This window comes from Arvicanthis niloticus, chromosome 9 (genome assembly GCF_011762505.2).
Source record: "Arvicanthis niloticus isolate mArvNil1 chromosome 9, mArvNil1.pat.X, whole genome shotgun sequence".
Lineage (NCBI taxonomy): Eukaryota > Metazoa > Chordata > Mammalia > Rodentia > Muridae > Arvicanthis > Arvicanthis niloticus.
This window is the reverse complement of record NC_047666.1, coordinates 25924264-25939402: the sequence shown is the minus strand read 5'-3', so window position 1 is coordinate 25939402 and position 15139 is coordinate 25924264. Positions and strand designations below refer to the sequence as shown.

At 46.2% G+C, this 15139-nt stretch overlaps 1 protein-coding gene across 2 annotated transcripts; it reads left to right on the top strand.

Moving 5' to 3' along the window:
* Positions 1-1061: 1061 nt before the first annotated feature.
* Positions 1062-14153, top strand: Pcyox1 (prenylcysteine oxidase 1). 2 transcript variants are annotated; one of them, XM_076940043.1, is made up of 7 exons: positions 1062-1209; positions 2580-2745; positions 3961-4167; positions 5523-5697; positions 8833-9044; positions 9352-9504; positions 11434-14153. In XM_076940043.1, exons 3-7 carry the CDS (start codon positions 4143-4145, stop codon positions 12090-12092), a joined length of 1224 nt encoding a protein of 407 aa, XP_076796158.1. In that variant the 5' UTR covers positions 1062-1209; positions 2580-2745; positions 3961-4142; the 3' UTR covers positions 12093-14153. The 2 variants fall into 2 exon arrangements, with proteins under 2 accessions (XP_076796158.1, XP_034367621.1); XM_034511730.2 differs by lacking the exons at positions 1062-1209; positions 2580-2745 and adding an exon at positions 2920-3100.
* The last annotated feature ends 986 nt before the right edge of the window (positions 14154-15139 follow it).

Below are 15139 nucleotides of genomic sequence, written 5' to 3'. Positions count from 1 at the left end.
CAGTGGCGGACTTTATTTAGAACATCAACAATTTATATGAAGATTAAGAAAAAAATCACACGAGTAAAGTTCTCATGAATTCAAACTGTAGACAGTCACAAGGAAGGGCCACATGTGGAAGAACCATGTTTTTCCATTGAGGCGTGGGAAGGCTAGTTTAAACCTTTAATTGAGTAACAGCAAGCAATACTGAGTAATTGACATACACTCATTCCTAGGAGGAGCACATTCCAAGAACAATTCTATGTTTTGAAGAAACTGAGGTCACAAGGTCTTGTTTTCTTGGAGTGTTCTCATCTGCACTCAGAATTCTCCTCACAAGACTCCATTCCTGGACTGTGTTCTGACAGACCGGGTTAGTTTCAAACTCACATCTGCTTGTCTCTGTCTCCCAAGTGCTGGGGCTAAAGGCATGAGCCACCGTTGCCACGACTAGCCAGCTTTTACTTTATTTTTGAGGCAGGGTCTCCCATTAAACTGGGAGCTTGCCAATGAGGTTCGGTTGCCTGGCCAGCAGGCCCTGGAGATCATCCTGTCTTCCGCCATTGGGATTAGAATCACATGCTTCCAAATCCAGATTTTTACATGGGCTCTGGGGATCTGAACTCAGGTTCTCATGCTTGCAAACCTAGCATTTTACAGAGTGAACCATCTCCTCAGTAACCATTCTATGTACACATTGTGTGTGTGTGTGTGTGTGTGTGTGTGTGTGTGTGTGTTAGTTATAGTATGACATCATTTAAGGGAGAGGAAAAAGTTAATTTGTCTTCATTTTTATGATTCCTTGTTTAGGACAGACCCGGTAATAAAACCAAATCAACAAGAGAAAAAATAACTCAAATGGTGGCACAGCCCTTTAGTCTCGGCACTCAGGAGGCGAGAGACAGGCAGATCTCTTTGAGTTCAAGCCCAGCCAAGACTGCAGAGTGAGACCTTGTCTCAATAAATAAGAGGAAAAACAAACAGAAAATTGAAAGCTGCTCCTGGGAATGAATGGCTCTACAGAAGCTGCCGCGGGATACAAGACACCTTCAAAGAATAGTCAGCTTTTAGAGACATGACAAGCTGTGCGATGGCAGAGAAGAGTTTGAGTTCCTAGGGCTGGAAACCGTGAGAAGGCAAACACACGGCAAGAGAAAAACTCCGGGGTCAAGCTTCTTCTGTGAATTTCTGGCTGATGAAAGTTTGTCAAATCCCAGCACACAGGAGGTAGAAAGAGTTACTTGATATTCTGTTTTATTTTATTTTTTTATTTATTTTATTTTATTGGTTTTTCGAGACAGGGTTTCTCTGTGCAGCCCTGGCTGTCCTGGAACTCACTCTGTAGACCAGGCTGGCCTCGAACTCAGAAATCCGCCTGCCTCTGCCTCCCAAGTGCTGGGATTAAAGGCATGCGCCACCACCGCCCAGCGATATTCTGTTTTAAAAACAAAAATCTGGGGCTGGAGAGATGGCTCAGTGGTTAAGAGCACTGACTGCTTTGCTAGAGGTCCTGAGTTCAATTCCCAGCAATCACATGGTGGCTCACAACCATCTGTAATGGAATCTGATGCCCTCTTCTGGTGTGTCTGAAGACAGCTACAGTGTGCTCATATAAGTAAAAAATAAATAAATCTTTAAAAAAAAAAAATCTGTGGGGAAAAACCAAAACTACAATCCTCAGTTCTCAGCTGACTAGAACTGGGAACACCTTGTTCTATAATATAAAGAAGCCTGGCTCTTTAGACTGCCCAGGGCAGAGGAAAGCAGAGGCTGGGAACGAAGAGCTGACTGGTTTCCAAGTTACTTTCTTTGGGAAGGTTGAAGCATAGAGACATCATTATCTGATCTGCTAACAGAGGCATACCACCAGCTCCCCTTCCTATGACGGTCAACCAGAAAATTTAGTTTCACCTTGGTAGCATGCAACTTCCGAAGCAGATTCCCCTTTGATTTGACATGCTGTCCGTCCATTCAGTTTAGTAGCTCAGGCCAAACTAATAATGACTTCCTAGGAATTTTACCTAAGATGTCTAAAATTGCCTTTGGTGATAAACCCACATCCCTCAGGTAGAGAAGGGAGGAAAGATCCCTTTGTCTTTGTGTGTGTATTTGTTTTTATTTATGTGTTTGTGTGTGTTCTGGTGCCCTGGAAGGTCAAAAGAGGGTGACACTTTCCCTGGCACTGCTGGGATAGGTAGTTGTCAGCCTCAGAAACAGAACTCAGTAGCACTGTTAGCCACTGAGTCATCTCACCTCTCCAGTGTTTAAAATGTTTGTTATGCTTAAAAGTGTGCCAGAAGAAGATCCGGTGGAGTAAATAGCAGGAAGTGCTCTTAACCACTGAGCCATGTCTCCCAGCACCCCTCCCCCCCCCCCCACCCCGGCCCCGTACGCCTCCCCTAGTATTTTGTTTTTAGGTAATTAGAGGTAGGTGGATAGCATTTCTTGTATTTGTGTCTTCTCAATTGTCTTCAACTTGGAAACAGACCCTACGTGAGAGGCCCCTCTGGTGTTCTGATTTTATTCGTATGGACGTGGGTCCCGTGTTCTGTTTCTCTTACTTCATAATACCCCATCTCTCTTCTTTTTCTTATCAGAGTCCCTGGAACAAAGTGCTCACTTCAGAAATGTTCGCAGCCGGTTTGCCTGGTTTAGACTGAGATTGGCCACGTGCATTCTCTGCAAGCACGCGATTTGAGGAACTGCAGAGGGCATTTGTGAAGAAGGATGCATCTTCAGGAGATGAGGGAAAGGAGAGCTGAGGTGGGCCTCAACCTACGCCTTGGATGTGAACTTCTGGGACCAGAGTGGACCTGGGGGGGTGGGGACACAGCGAACCAGGATAAGGTACACAAGGTCGCCGAGCCTGGGGAGCAAAGGACCTGGGTGGGGCGGGTGGGCGTGACCGTGGGCCCTGGGGCGTGGTCTAGGCGGGGCGAACTCGCGCAGACGCATAGAGCAGGGTCTGCTGGCGGACCCGCGGTCAGTCTGCGGTTGCGGGAGGCCATGGGGCGCTTCGCCGCTGCACCGGTGGGCTCGCTGTTCGGGCTGGGGTTGCTGCTATGTGGTTTGGGCAGTCTGGCGAGCGCCGAGCTCCGGGCTCCGCCGGGCAGGATTGGTAGGTGCGGGGGATACGGAGGCGCGGCGATGCCTAAGTCGGTCTTCCCGGGGCAGGGTGGAGATCGGGGTCCCGAGGACCGGTCCGTGCGCTACCGACTCTGGAGCAGTGCCACTGGAGGCGTGTGCTAGCCAGGGACTCGGTATCCGTGCAGCTCCAGCCTGGGAGGCCCTCAGCTCTAGGAGTTGGACGCCCTCGGAAGCCCGCCTCTAGCTGTCCCTGGAGCTGAGTCTGTCTGTCTGGCAGGCAGATTGAGGCACTCAGACCCTGCACCGGGATCCCTATGTCTCCCCCACCCCTAGATCCCCTCCCCCAAGAAGGGCTGGGACCGCCTCCCCGCACCTGCGCTCTGCTTATGAGGCTGCAACTGCTGCAGCTAGCCAGAGAACCGCGTCTCTTCGTGGCTTTGGTTGCCTCGGGTTTTCGTTCTTGGGTGTCTGCTCCCATCTGAAGCTGTGTCTTTCGGGATCGTTCACTGTGTTGGGGCCCGAGAGAGACAAAGAACAAAGCTGGGCGAAGATGGCGGCTACTTTATTTAAAATGCGTGCAGGAGGGGCCCATTCATACTTCCCCAGGAATTGGGCACAGGAGGGTCCGTGGGTCCGGTGGTGTCTCCACAAAGACCTGTGAGGATCTTCGGGCATCTTTTGACCTACTGTCAGTTTTTAACCTTATCTATAGCGCCTGTCTAGATTCATGGAGTGTGTCTTCAGAGAGAACCCTGTCCTCAGGTTTCCCCAAGTTGTTAGTTTTAGTCTTGAGTAATGTCTATTATGGGTTAATGGCTTTTCAAAAACAAAAATCACACTGCTAAGTGGGGAAACAAACGGTTCCTCTTTTCCTCTTCTCCCCTCCTGTAGCAATAGTCGGTGCTGGAATCGGCGGCACTTCCTCAGCGTATTATCTAAGGAAGAAATTTGGGAAGGACGTGAAGATTGATGTGTTTGAAAGAGAAGAGGTTGGGGGCCGTTTGGCCACTTTGAAGGTGCAAGGTCATGACTACGAGGCAGGGGGTTCAGTCATTCACCCCCTAAATTTGCACATGAAGCGATTTGTCAAAGAGCTGGGTATGTGATTTCAAAAGCACTAAGCAGCTTTCTGTGTGACTGGCCATGTGTGTTTTCCTAACACAGAGAACTGAGGTTTCTGCTTTGTCTTCTACAGAGGAGTGGGTGAAACTGTTTCTCTGGCTGTGGGGTTTAGCAGTTGGTCCCAGCTTAGCTTTGAGCCACTCTCCTGTAATGAGACTCTAGCTATCTGTGTGGCATCAGCTCTCTGGAATTACAGCCATGGGGTGGAGTGAGGGTGGCTATTGCTGTCAATTCTTTAAAAAGAATTTTTTTTTTAATTTTAAAAAGTTATATTTTAGCTGTTTATTTTGTATAACTGTGGGGTTGGGGGTGTTGGTCTGAGTGCCACAGGGTGTGTATAGAGTTCAGAGGGCAACTGATCCAGTCAGTTCTTTCCTTCTACTGTGTGGGTCTCAAGAATTGAACTCAGGTGGTCAGGCTTGGCAGCAGTCCATTTGGGAATGAGCCATCTTGCTAGCCCCCCTGTTGTCAGTTTTTAGACCCAGGGCTATGGGTTGAGAAACCAGAGTGGTTTTGAGCTAGCAGAAAACTTATCTCGTTCTTCGGCTGAGAAAATGAGATCCATGGGCTTCCAATACTTGGCTTAAAGTCACTCAAAAGGGTGCAGAGAGACAGGTCCTCACAGGGACATATGACAGAGACAGGTCCTCACAGGGACATACAACTGATACATTGCCAGCAGAGGAGTGGGGCGTGTTCTGGGGAAGTCTGGCAGGCCTCTGCAAGCCTTCTCTTAGGGAATATTGTGTAACTCTGGCCTTTTCCCATTTCCCTGAATTTCCCAGTTTTGCAGAGTGAGGTTTGAGTGGGAATGGGATGCATCTTACTCTTCAGCGGCCCTTCTTAACCTGGCAGATGCTTCCTTCTCTGTGACTAAGACTAGTGGGTTTAATTTGGTACATGTGTGAGATCTTCTGACCCATCTCCTACTGTGTCAGTTTGTGGATTGAGCAGTCAGTACTGTGTCCACACTGTTCTAAAAATAGAACTCTAATGTGTCTCCTGAGACCTGGGAATGACCCCTAAGTCACTCACTCCAGAAAGTTCCTGACAGGTCTCCCAAATTCTCTTTTCATTGGGCCAATGTAGAAATCACTGACCCAAAACTTTCCTCTAGTTTTGTCTTGTTTTGTATCATTTTAAGATTTATTTTATTTTTTAAATTATGCATCTCTCTGTGTGTGGGGGAGGGTGGTGTATGTCTGTGCAAGAGTTACAGTGGTTGTGAGCTGCCTGACGTGGTGCTCGGAACTGAACCCAGGTCCTCTACAAGAGCAGCAAGGGCTCTAACCACTGAGCCGCCTCTTGAGCCCCTTCCTCTGTCTTGGCAGGTCTCTCCAGTGTTCCCGCTACAGGTGGCCTGGTTGGAGTGTACAATGGAAAGTCTCTGGTGTTCGAGGAGAGCAGCTGGTTTATAATCAACATGATTAAGCTGGTGTGGCGTTATGGCTTTCAGTCCCTGAGAATGCACATGTGGGTAGAAGACTTGCTAGACAAGTTTATGAGGTAACTACCTAGCGTCTGGTGGACGTAAGATCTGTCGGTCTGGGGAGCATTCCAATGTTGGTTTCCTGCACAAGTTCTGCCTAATCACCACCTGGTTAGGCAAACTGTTTTCACAGAAAGCGTACAGATCATCCGGACCGTCTGGGAGCTGAACGTGTCACATGTGTTTGCTTCTCAGTTGTACTTTGCAAGGGCTGAGATGTGGTTCGGTGGTAGAACACTTGCGGGTCATGCCTGACCATCTCATTTAAGGAGTTGACTCTGTATAGAATCCAAGAGTGTCTGGCAACACTAAAGAAACATTGGCAAAGTTGAGTTTGAACAACAACAACAACAACGACAAAAAAAGCATGAGTTCTCATGGCAGTCAGCTCCAGACGGAGTCAGTGCTGTTGGCTGCTCTCTGCACATGTGGAAGATGGAGTTGTCCGGGTTTTAAGTGTGGAAGGTTTAGAACATGCTAACGCTGGAGGTCCCTCCCAGGCTGACTGGAGTCTCACTCTCAAAGCCTGCCTCGTGCTGGGGAACAAGATCCTGAGCACAAGAGCTTAGAGTAACTGTAAACTGAAGTGAAGTCTGGCTTTGGGTTTTGGTGCGCACACACTTCTCTGTATATGTATGCATACGTTTTCCTCTGTGTATGTGTGTGCACACAGGAGTCAGCATACAGTGTTTTCCTCGATCACTTCTCTATCTTCTGTGTGTGTGAGTGAGTGTGTGTGTGCATGCCACGCACGGGATGGAGCTTCGGTCTCCACACTTGCATAGTCAACACTGTCAGCCACTGAGCCATCTCCACTGAACCTAGTGAGGCCTTTTTGTAAAACTTTTTTTTAAGGTGTTTTTTTTTTTTTTTTTTTTTTTTTATGTGTATGTGTGTGAGCCCATGTGTGTATATTTGCACAAGTCTGTGCAGGATCCCCCAGAGGCCAGAAGAGGGCATCAGATCACCTAGAAATGAAATAACAGGTGAATTTCAGGCTGGCTAGCCTCCTGAGTGCTGGGATTATAGGCATGAACTACCTGGTATAGTTAGTTTTGGTTTTTTCCTTTCTTTTTCTTTTTCTTTTTTTTTTCTTTTCTTTTTTTTGGGGGGGGTTTGAGGAGTTTTGGTTTTTTTTTATACTTTTGAAAGGTTTATCTGTTTTATGTGTACGAGTGTTTTGCCTGCATGTATATATACATCGTGTGCACAGCACCTTAGAGTGCAAAAGGGAGTGTGACCCCACGGAGCTGGAGTTTTGGATGGTTGTGAACCACCATGTAGGTGCTGGGAACCAAACCCTGGTTCTCCGCAAGAGCAACCAGTGCTCTTAACCACAGAGCCAGAAAGCTTTTGTTGTTGTTGTTGAAGTTTTTTAAATTTCTTTGCCAGTTTTCTTTATCTGCAGTTAAAAACAAAGGGTTATCTATGAATTTGAAGCTAGTCTTGTCTGAATAGTGAGTTCCAGGCCAGCCAAGGCTGCATAGTGAAACTCTCTCCAAAAACAAACTAACTATCCAACAAGCTGGATATGGTGGCCCACTTCCTTAATCCCAGCACTTGGGAATCAGAGGCTGGCAGATCTTTATGAATTCAGAACTAACCTATTCTACTTAGTGAATTCCAGGCCTGCAAGGGCTGCATAGTGAGACTATGTCTTTTAAAAGAAAGGAAAGAAAGAAAATGAAGTTGTTACTCATGCTGGTCTACTAGCACAGGCCTGTACTCCTGGATACGTTGGTGGCTGAGGCCTAAGAATGTCACTGTAAAGTGATGTTGTCAACAGCAAGGTCAAGGTCAACCTGGACAGCTAAGAAGTAGTAAAAACAGGCTGGGGAGTCAGATGTGGCTCATTCCTGTAACCACAGGGCTTGGGTGTGGAGGGAGGAACATCATGAGTTCAAGGTTAACCTCAGTTCATAGTGAACTTGAGGTCATTGTGAGCTGCTTGAGACCCCGTGTCAACATTCCCAATGAACCCCAAGTTAGGAGTTGGGGTGCTTGTCACCATAGAGATACAGCTCTATCCCCAGTGTAAGAAAGTAGTTTTTCTTTTTAAATTTTTATTTTAGTATTATTGTGTGTTGTATTTGATGGGAAAGTGGGTACGCTTGTGCCCAGCATGCATGTGGGGACCAGAGGGCAGCTTTTGTGAATCTGTTCTCTTTCCACATGGGCTTTGGGCATTAAACTCGAGTCATCAAGTTGAAAGGCAAAGTGCTTCTTGCCTGTTGAACCATCTTGCCATTCCTGTTTGTTTCTTTTAATGCCACATTAAGCATTCTAGACTTGTAAGTGAGAAATACTAATTTTGGTATTAATATTATAAGTAGAAAAAAACAAAGATGAACTCTTTATGGCTTATGGGTAATAAAAAAATTATTTTAAAGAACTAAAACAGAGGCAGGTAGGTCAGTTATTGGTTTTACTAGTCTGGGTGTAAATCCTGTCCTTGATCATGGGACTGGGTGGGAATGGAGTGAGGAAAGCTTTTAGGAAGACCCACGGGCTTTCCTGCTGTGAGAGAAGGCAGCTTTGTCATGGTTAATGTGGAGCTCTGTCAGCTGAGCAATATCCCAAAGACGTGCACGTCTCTTTGAAAATGTCCCACTGAACATGTTTGAGAGCACAGATGTCTTGAGGTGGAAGGCAGAGAGGAGGAGGAGCAGGGGGCTGGGAAAGATGAGATCGAGCTGTGCCTCAGCTGACTGGGAGGAACTCGTCAAAAGCAAAAGAGTTACAGGTGATTGTTAGCTGTCATGTGGGTGCTGGGAACAAAACCTAGTCCTAATCGGGTGGTGGTGGCACAAACCTTTAATCTTAGCGCTTGGGAGGCTGAGGCAGGCAGATCTCTGCGTTTGAGGCCAGTCTAGTCTACTGAGAGAGTTCTGGAACATCAAGGACTACACAGAGAAACTCTGTCTCAGACAGAACAAAACAAGAACCCAGGTCCTCTTCGAGAGCAGCCAGTGCTCTTAACTGCTGAGCCATATTTCTAGCCCCATTATAATTGTTATTATTATGTAGAATTTCACTGTGTATCCCAGGGTGTCCTGCCATTTGCAAAGCCTGGTATCAGTTTCCTTCTTCTGATGCTGTTTGTAGCTCCACGTCCCGAGCAGCGTTTAATGGCCATTTCTCCTTTTTACAAGGATCTATCGTTACCAGTCCCACGACTATGCCTTCAGCAGTGTAGAAAAGTTGATGCATGCCATCGGAGGGGATGACTATGTCAAACTGCTTAACCAGACTCTCCGTGACAACCTGAGGAAAGCAGGCTTCTCTGAGACATTCCTCAACGAGATGATTGCTCCTGTCATGAAGGTCAACTTTGGCCAAAGCACTGACCTCAACGCCTTTGTGGGTAAGCCAGAATTGGAGGAAATCAGGGATAGCCATAGCTAAGGGCTGAGCCACTGGCGGGGAGTCTGATTTCTTAGTGTCTCAGGCATTTTTACCGACATAGCTTATTTCTTCGTGTGATTTGTTAGCAGTAAAAGGGCCCGTGCTTCTGTTAGTTCCAGTGGCTTTCAATTGAGCAAGGCCTTTGCCCCCTGAGGGTCATCTGACAGTGTCTGGAAGCATTTGGTGCAGAATATCTAAGTGGTCAGGATCCGGCAACTTACCTGACCAAGACAGAATTAAAGCGTGTGTTTGCTCCCTCCTGACAGGAGCGGTGTCGATGACGGCTGCTGATTCCAACCTTTGGGCAGTGGAAGGCGGTAATAAAATTGTTTGCTCAGGACTCCTTCAGGCCTCTAACAGCAATCTTATATCTGGCTCTGTAATGTCAATAGAGGAGAAGACAAGGACCAAACAGACAGGTGAGGCTGAACTTTAGTTTTTCCATTATTCCTGCAAAAACAAACAAACAAACAAATGAACTAACAAACCAACCACAAACAGCTCAAGGAGAAAATATCACGTACATACATATTTTTTTTCTTTTTTCTTTCTTTTTTTTTTTTTTAATATTTATTTATTTATTTATTTATTTTTGGTTTTTTTAGACAGGGTTTCTCTGTGTAGTCCTGGCTGTCCTGGAACTCACTCTGTAGATCAGGCTGGCCTCGAACTCAGAAATCCACCTGCCTCTCTGCCTCCCAAGTGCTGGGATTAAAGGCATGTGCCACCACTGCCCGGCTTTAAATTTTTTTGTAAGATTTATTATTATATATACACCATTCTACCTGCATGTGTGTCTGCGAGCCAGAAGAGGGTACCAGATCTCATTACAGGTGGTTGTGAGCCACCATGTAGTTGCTGGGAATTGAACTCAGGACCTCTGGAAGAACAGCTAGTGCTCTTAACCTGTGAGCCCCCTCACACGATTTTTTTCAAAACTTATTTCATGTGTGTAGTTATGTTTTATTGTATATATGTGTACTGTAGGCATGTAGTACCCTCAGACTACCTCAGATGCATACATGTACATACATAGCTGTGCATATATACCTGTGTGCTCACCCCCCTCACACACACACACACACACACACACACACACACACAAATCATAGGCTGGGTGTGTATCTTAGTTGGTAGAGCACTTTCCTAGCATGCAGGAAGCCATGGGTTTGACCTCCAGCATCACAGAAATTAGGTGATGACACAGACCTTATCATCCCAGCACTCCAGAAGTGTAGGCAGGAGAATCAGAAGTTGAGGGTTATCTTTGGCAATGTAGTGAGTTTGAAGACAGCCTGAGTAACATGAAACACTGTCTCAAAAACACAGACAGGATGGGGAAGATGAGGGTCTTTTTGTAACATGCTTGCCATGCAAGCAAGGGAGCTTGACTTTTATCCTAGCACCCATATACAAAGCTGGGCATTTTGTCAAGTGCTTGTAATTGTGGTGCCTGGTAGGGGGGCGCGGTGGGGAGTAGAGGCAGGGGAATCCTTGAGGCTCTCTGGTAGCCAGCTTAACTTAGTTGGTGAGCTACAGTGAGAGAGAAACAAGGTGGGAGGCTGGAGAGAAGACTCAGTGTTAAGAGCACTTGCTGAAAGAACCTAAATTCAGTTCCCAGCACCATCATGGCAGCTCACAATGGCCTGTAACTTCAGTTCCAGAGGATCTGACCACCTTTTCTGGCCTCCACAGGCACTTGGTACAGAGACATAAATCTGGATAAACATTTCTATAAATAATAATAATAATAATAATAATAATAATAATAATAATAAATCATTTTTTAATGATTTATTTTATTTATAAGAATACAGTGTAGTTGTTTTCAGACACACCAGAACTGGGCATCGGATCCCATTACAGACGGTTATGAGCCACCATGTGATTTCTGAGACTTGAACTCAGAACCTCTGGGAGAGTAGTCAGCACTCTTAACTGCTGAGCCATCTCTCCAGCCCAAATAAATAAATCTTAAAAAAAGGGAAAGACAAGCCGGGCGGTGGTGGCGCACGCCTTTAATCCCAGCACTTGGGAGGCAGAGGCAGGCTGATTTCTGAGTTCAAGGCCAGCCTGGTCTACAGAGTGAGTATCAGGACAGCCAGGACTACACAGAGAAATCCTGTCTCGCAAAAAAACCAAAAAAAAAGAAAAAAAGAGAAAGACAGAGCCCAAGATGGACAACTCCTATGGGGATGACACTTTAGGTTAGCCTCTGGCCTCCAGATACAAACACACACTTACACACGTACACAAAGAAAACCAAAAATACTACAGAATTATTTTTAGAAGGCCTGAAATTGGGTGTTAGAAGCACTAAGGACTGCATGCTTGTCCGTGCCCTCTAGGAAACCCCACGAAGATGTATGAAGTGACGTATAAAACAGGGTCTGAGACCCACTCTGACTTCTACGACATTGTCCTCCTGGCTGCGCCCTTGAACAGGAAGATGGCCAACATAACTTTCCGAAATTTTGACCCACCCATCGAGGAATTCAACGATCCATATCAACACCTGGTGACAACTTTCATCAAAGGAGAACTCAACTCCACTCTCTTCAGCTCCAGGCCCAAGGATCAGTTTGGCCTCTCCGCGATTCTCGTCACTGAAGACTCAGATATGTTCATCAACAGCCTGTCCATTGTGGCCTCCGTAAGTCACAAGGAGGGTCCCCCACCGGCAGTGGACGGCATGCATGTGTGGAAGACCTTCTCCAGGGACATCCTCACCAAAGAACAAATTTCAAAGCTCTTCCTGTCCTACGATTATGCTGTGCGGAAGCCGTGGCTGTCCTATCCTTACTATAAGCCTCCTCAGAAGTGCCCCTCCATCGTCCTCCACGACCGGCTCTATTACCTCAATGGCATCGAGTTTGCCGCCAGCTGCATGGAGATGAGCGCCATCGCTGGCTACAACGCAGCTCTGCTTGCCTACCACCGCTGGAACGGCAATGACGACATGATCGATCAGGACGACCTGTACGAAAAGCTTAAGACGGAGCTGTAGCTGAGCACTGGCCCACCCCAGGGCATCCTGCTCTCCACGGACTGAGTCAGCAGAGGATTTTGAATCTTTCCCAGCAGTCCTCATGTGGGTCGTGAGGAAACACAGCGTTCCTGTTTCTCGGAGAACTTGTTCTTCTGTCAGAATGTCTTCACTCTTTCGTTTTGGGGGAGGTACAGGGGGATTGAACCTAAGGCCCCCGTGCTTGCTGGGCCAGTGCTCTACCACTGAGCTGAGCTATACCCTAGCCCTCTTTTGTGGTTTTTCTTTTGAGACTGGGTCTCACTAAGTTGTCCAGGTGGAATCCTCCTGCCTCAGCTTCTGGAGGGCCTGGGATTCCAGGCCCTCCACATTAGGCCTGGCTGTTAACTGTTAGGAGAAACATTGGAGTGTTTCCAGGCTTGTCTGGTTTTAAGGGTCACCTGGAACTTGATAGACACCTGGGATGGGGTCAGTGGGCTGGTGCGGGCCTGGGTTTGTTTAGATTGTAATCTTTTTCTCTTTCTTTTCTTCTTTGGGGGATGTTACAACTAGGTCTTAGGCTGCAACCCAGGCTGGAACTCATTTTGTAGCCCAGGCTGGTCTTTAAATCACACCAATCCTCCTGTGTCAGCCTCCTATGTGCTGGGATTACAGGTGTTTCCCAGTTCCTGGCAGTTTACACTCTTTTGTTGAAAATGTTCTTAAGCCTGAAGTCAGGACTTAAGAATGTGACTTTTAATTGCTTCTGTCTTGGCTTTATCAGGGATAGATTCAGAGATAGAAACAGATATCCTGTGATTGGGAACTAAATATAAGCTATGAAATCGAGAAACTGGCTTTGTAATACAAGGCCCTCATATGAGGAGGTCCCCAATGGGGATTGAACCCAGGACCCTGAGTATCCCAGACAAATGTTCTGCCCCTGAGCTACATTGCCAGACTCAAGAGCTTCAGGACCAACATCCAGAGAATGGAATTTCCTAGGTTGAGGATGGGGTCTTGGCTCTATAGCTTTGTCAAGTTCAAGTCCCTCGAATGCAGCCCAGGGTGAGCAGGTCCTGGGCGTCAGGGTTAAACCATCTATAGAGAGCTTTGAGTGCCTTAAAGTGCTAAGCAACACAGACCATGACCACAGCAGACCCGTGCCACAGTGACTGGCTGCTCAGTGGTTACTCAGCTGTGGCCTCAGTGGGAACGAGCATTAGAGCAGAGGCAGCCCGAGTGAGCCCGGAGCAGTTGGCCTTAGAACCAGGCCTTCATGGCCACCTGAGTTCAGAGGGAAGAACATCAGACGCTGGGCATGCTCAGTGAGGGGCCATTGCTGAAATCTTAAGACAGTGGCTCTCAGTTGTAGCTGCATGTGGGAGTCAGGTTTCTCATATGTAGACAAGCTCAAGAAATCTAGTGTTTGGTCTACTCCTCAGAGGTCACCAGTGACTGTCATAGCCGCCTAGTATTAAGAGAAAAAAAAGTAATTTTGCTTGGTTTGGTGGTACATGCCTGTTATCTGTACTTCTGTGACAAAGCAAGAGAGTCACGAGTTCAAGGCCAGCCTGGGCTGTGGCAGCACCCTATCTTAAGGACTAAAAACCCTCTTCACCAGATTATAGCATTGCTTCAATAAAGTGGTCTAAAAAAAACTGATTCTTAAAAATTATTTTTCCCTGCTCTAGCTGTGGGAATTAATAATGTGTGGAGAAAGCAGCCATGATATATTTGATATAGTGACAGAAATTAAATTCATAGTTTAATCAGAAGGTTGGCTTTTTCTAATTTGTTCAGAGACATTTGTATTTTTTTCCTGTTGTGGTGTTAGGGAATGTGGTTTGTCAAAAACACAACACTCTTGTGGGTTTGTACAGTGGTTCCTCATCTGAGGGGGTGTGTTTCATGACCCCCAGTGGGCACCCAGAACTGGGAAGCAGTGAGCCCCACATGTTCTATTTTCCACATGTACAATATACCTGTGATAAAGTGTTAATTTATAAAATTTGGCACAGTAAGAGATTAACAACAATAATTATAAAATACAAGAATTGTAACAATTCATCATAATGGGAGTCAATTAAAACTTACAACTTATTTCTGGTCTTTTGTTTTCTTTCTTAAAGGGCAAGGAGGGGAGGAGGTGGCTTACTGAGAGTATTATCAGCTCACCTTTACGCTTATTGGTTCTGAGTAAGGTAAGGGGGTGGTGGATGGGTGGTGAACATGGGAATTTTAGAACACTGAGATAACAGCATGAGTATTATAATCATAACCTTTTGGCTTATTCATAGCATTCTTCAGTGTCAGCCACAAAAACCACAGTGAGCTCATACATAGGTGCAAGAAGTGCCGTCCAGTGGTTAGCTCTGACTTGAGCCATTTTAGACATAACAGTTCATATTGACCTGTGATTTGATGAGTCCTACATAAAGCTTTGTGATGACCCCTAACCCTAAAATTATTTTTGTTGCTACTTTATAACTGAAATTTTGCTACTGTTATAAATGATGATGTAAATATCTGGTATGTAGGATATCTGATGTTGACCCCTGTGAGTGAAAGGATGGTTTGATCTCTGGAGGGTTGTGACCCACAGGTTGAGAACCACTAGCTTAAAAGGTCATTGAGATATGATCTAGTTTCATGGCTAATCTGACCACAAGTTATGGCAAACATAGGAAGAAACCTGTATTCACTCCTCAATTGAATTAAGATTTCAGCAGGGTTGGAGAGATTGCGCAGTAGTTAAGAGACTGGCTGCTTTTCCAGGACACCCAGGCTTCATTTCCAGCAACCTCACGATGGCTCACAACTATTCTGTACAGGTTTCAGGGGATCCAGTGTGGGCCTAGGCATGCATGTTGTACACAGATGTGCACACAGGCAGAATACCTGTATAAATAGAAATATATTACATAAGAATATCAGCCTGAGCCAGGTGTGGTGCACACTTTAATCCTAACAGGCAGGAGGCAGAGGCAGGTGGATCCCTTTGAGTTCTAGGCTGGGTGCAGTCACATAGTGAAACCCTGTCTCAAAAATAAGCAAAACAACGCAAAACAAGAAATGACCTCTCACCC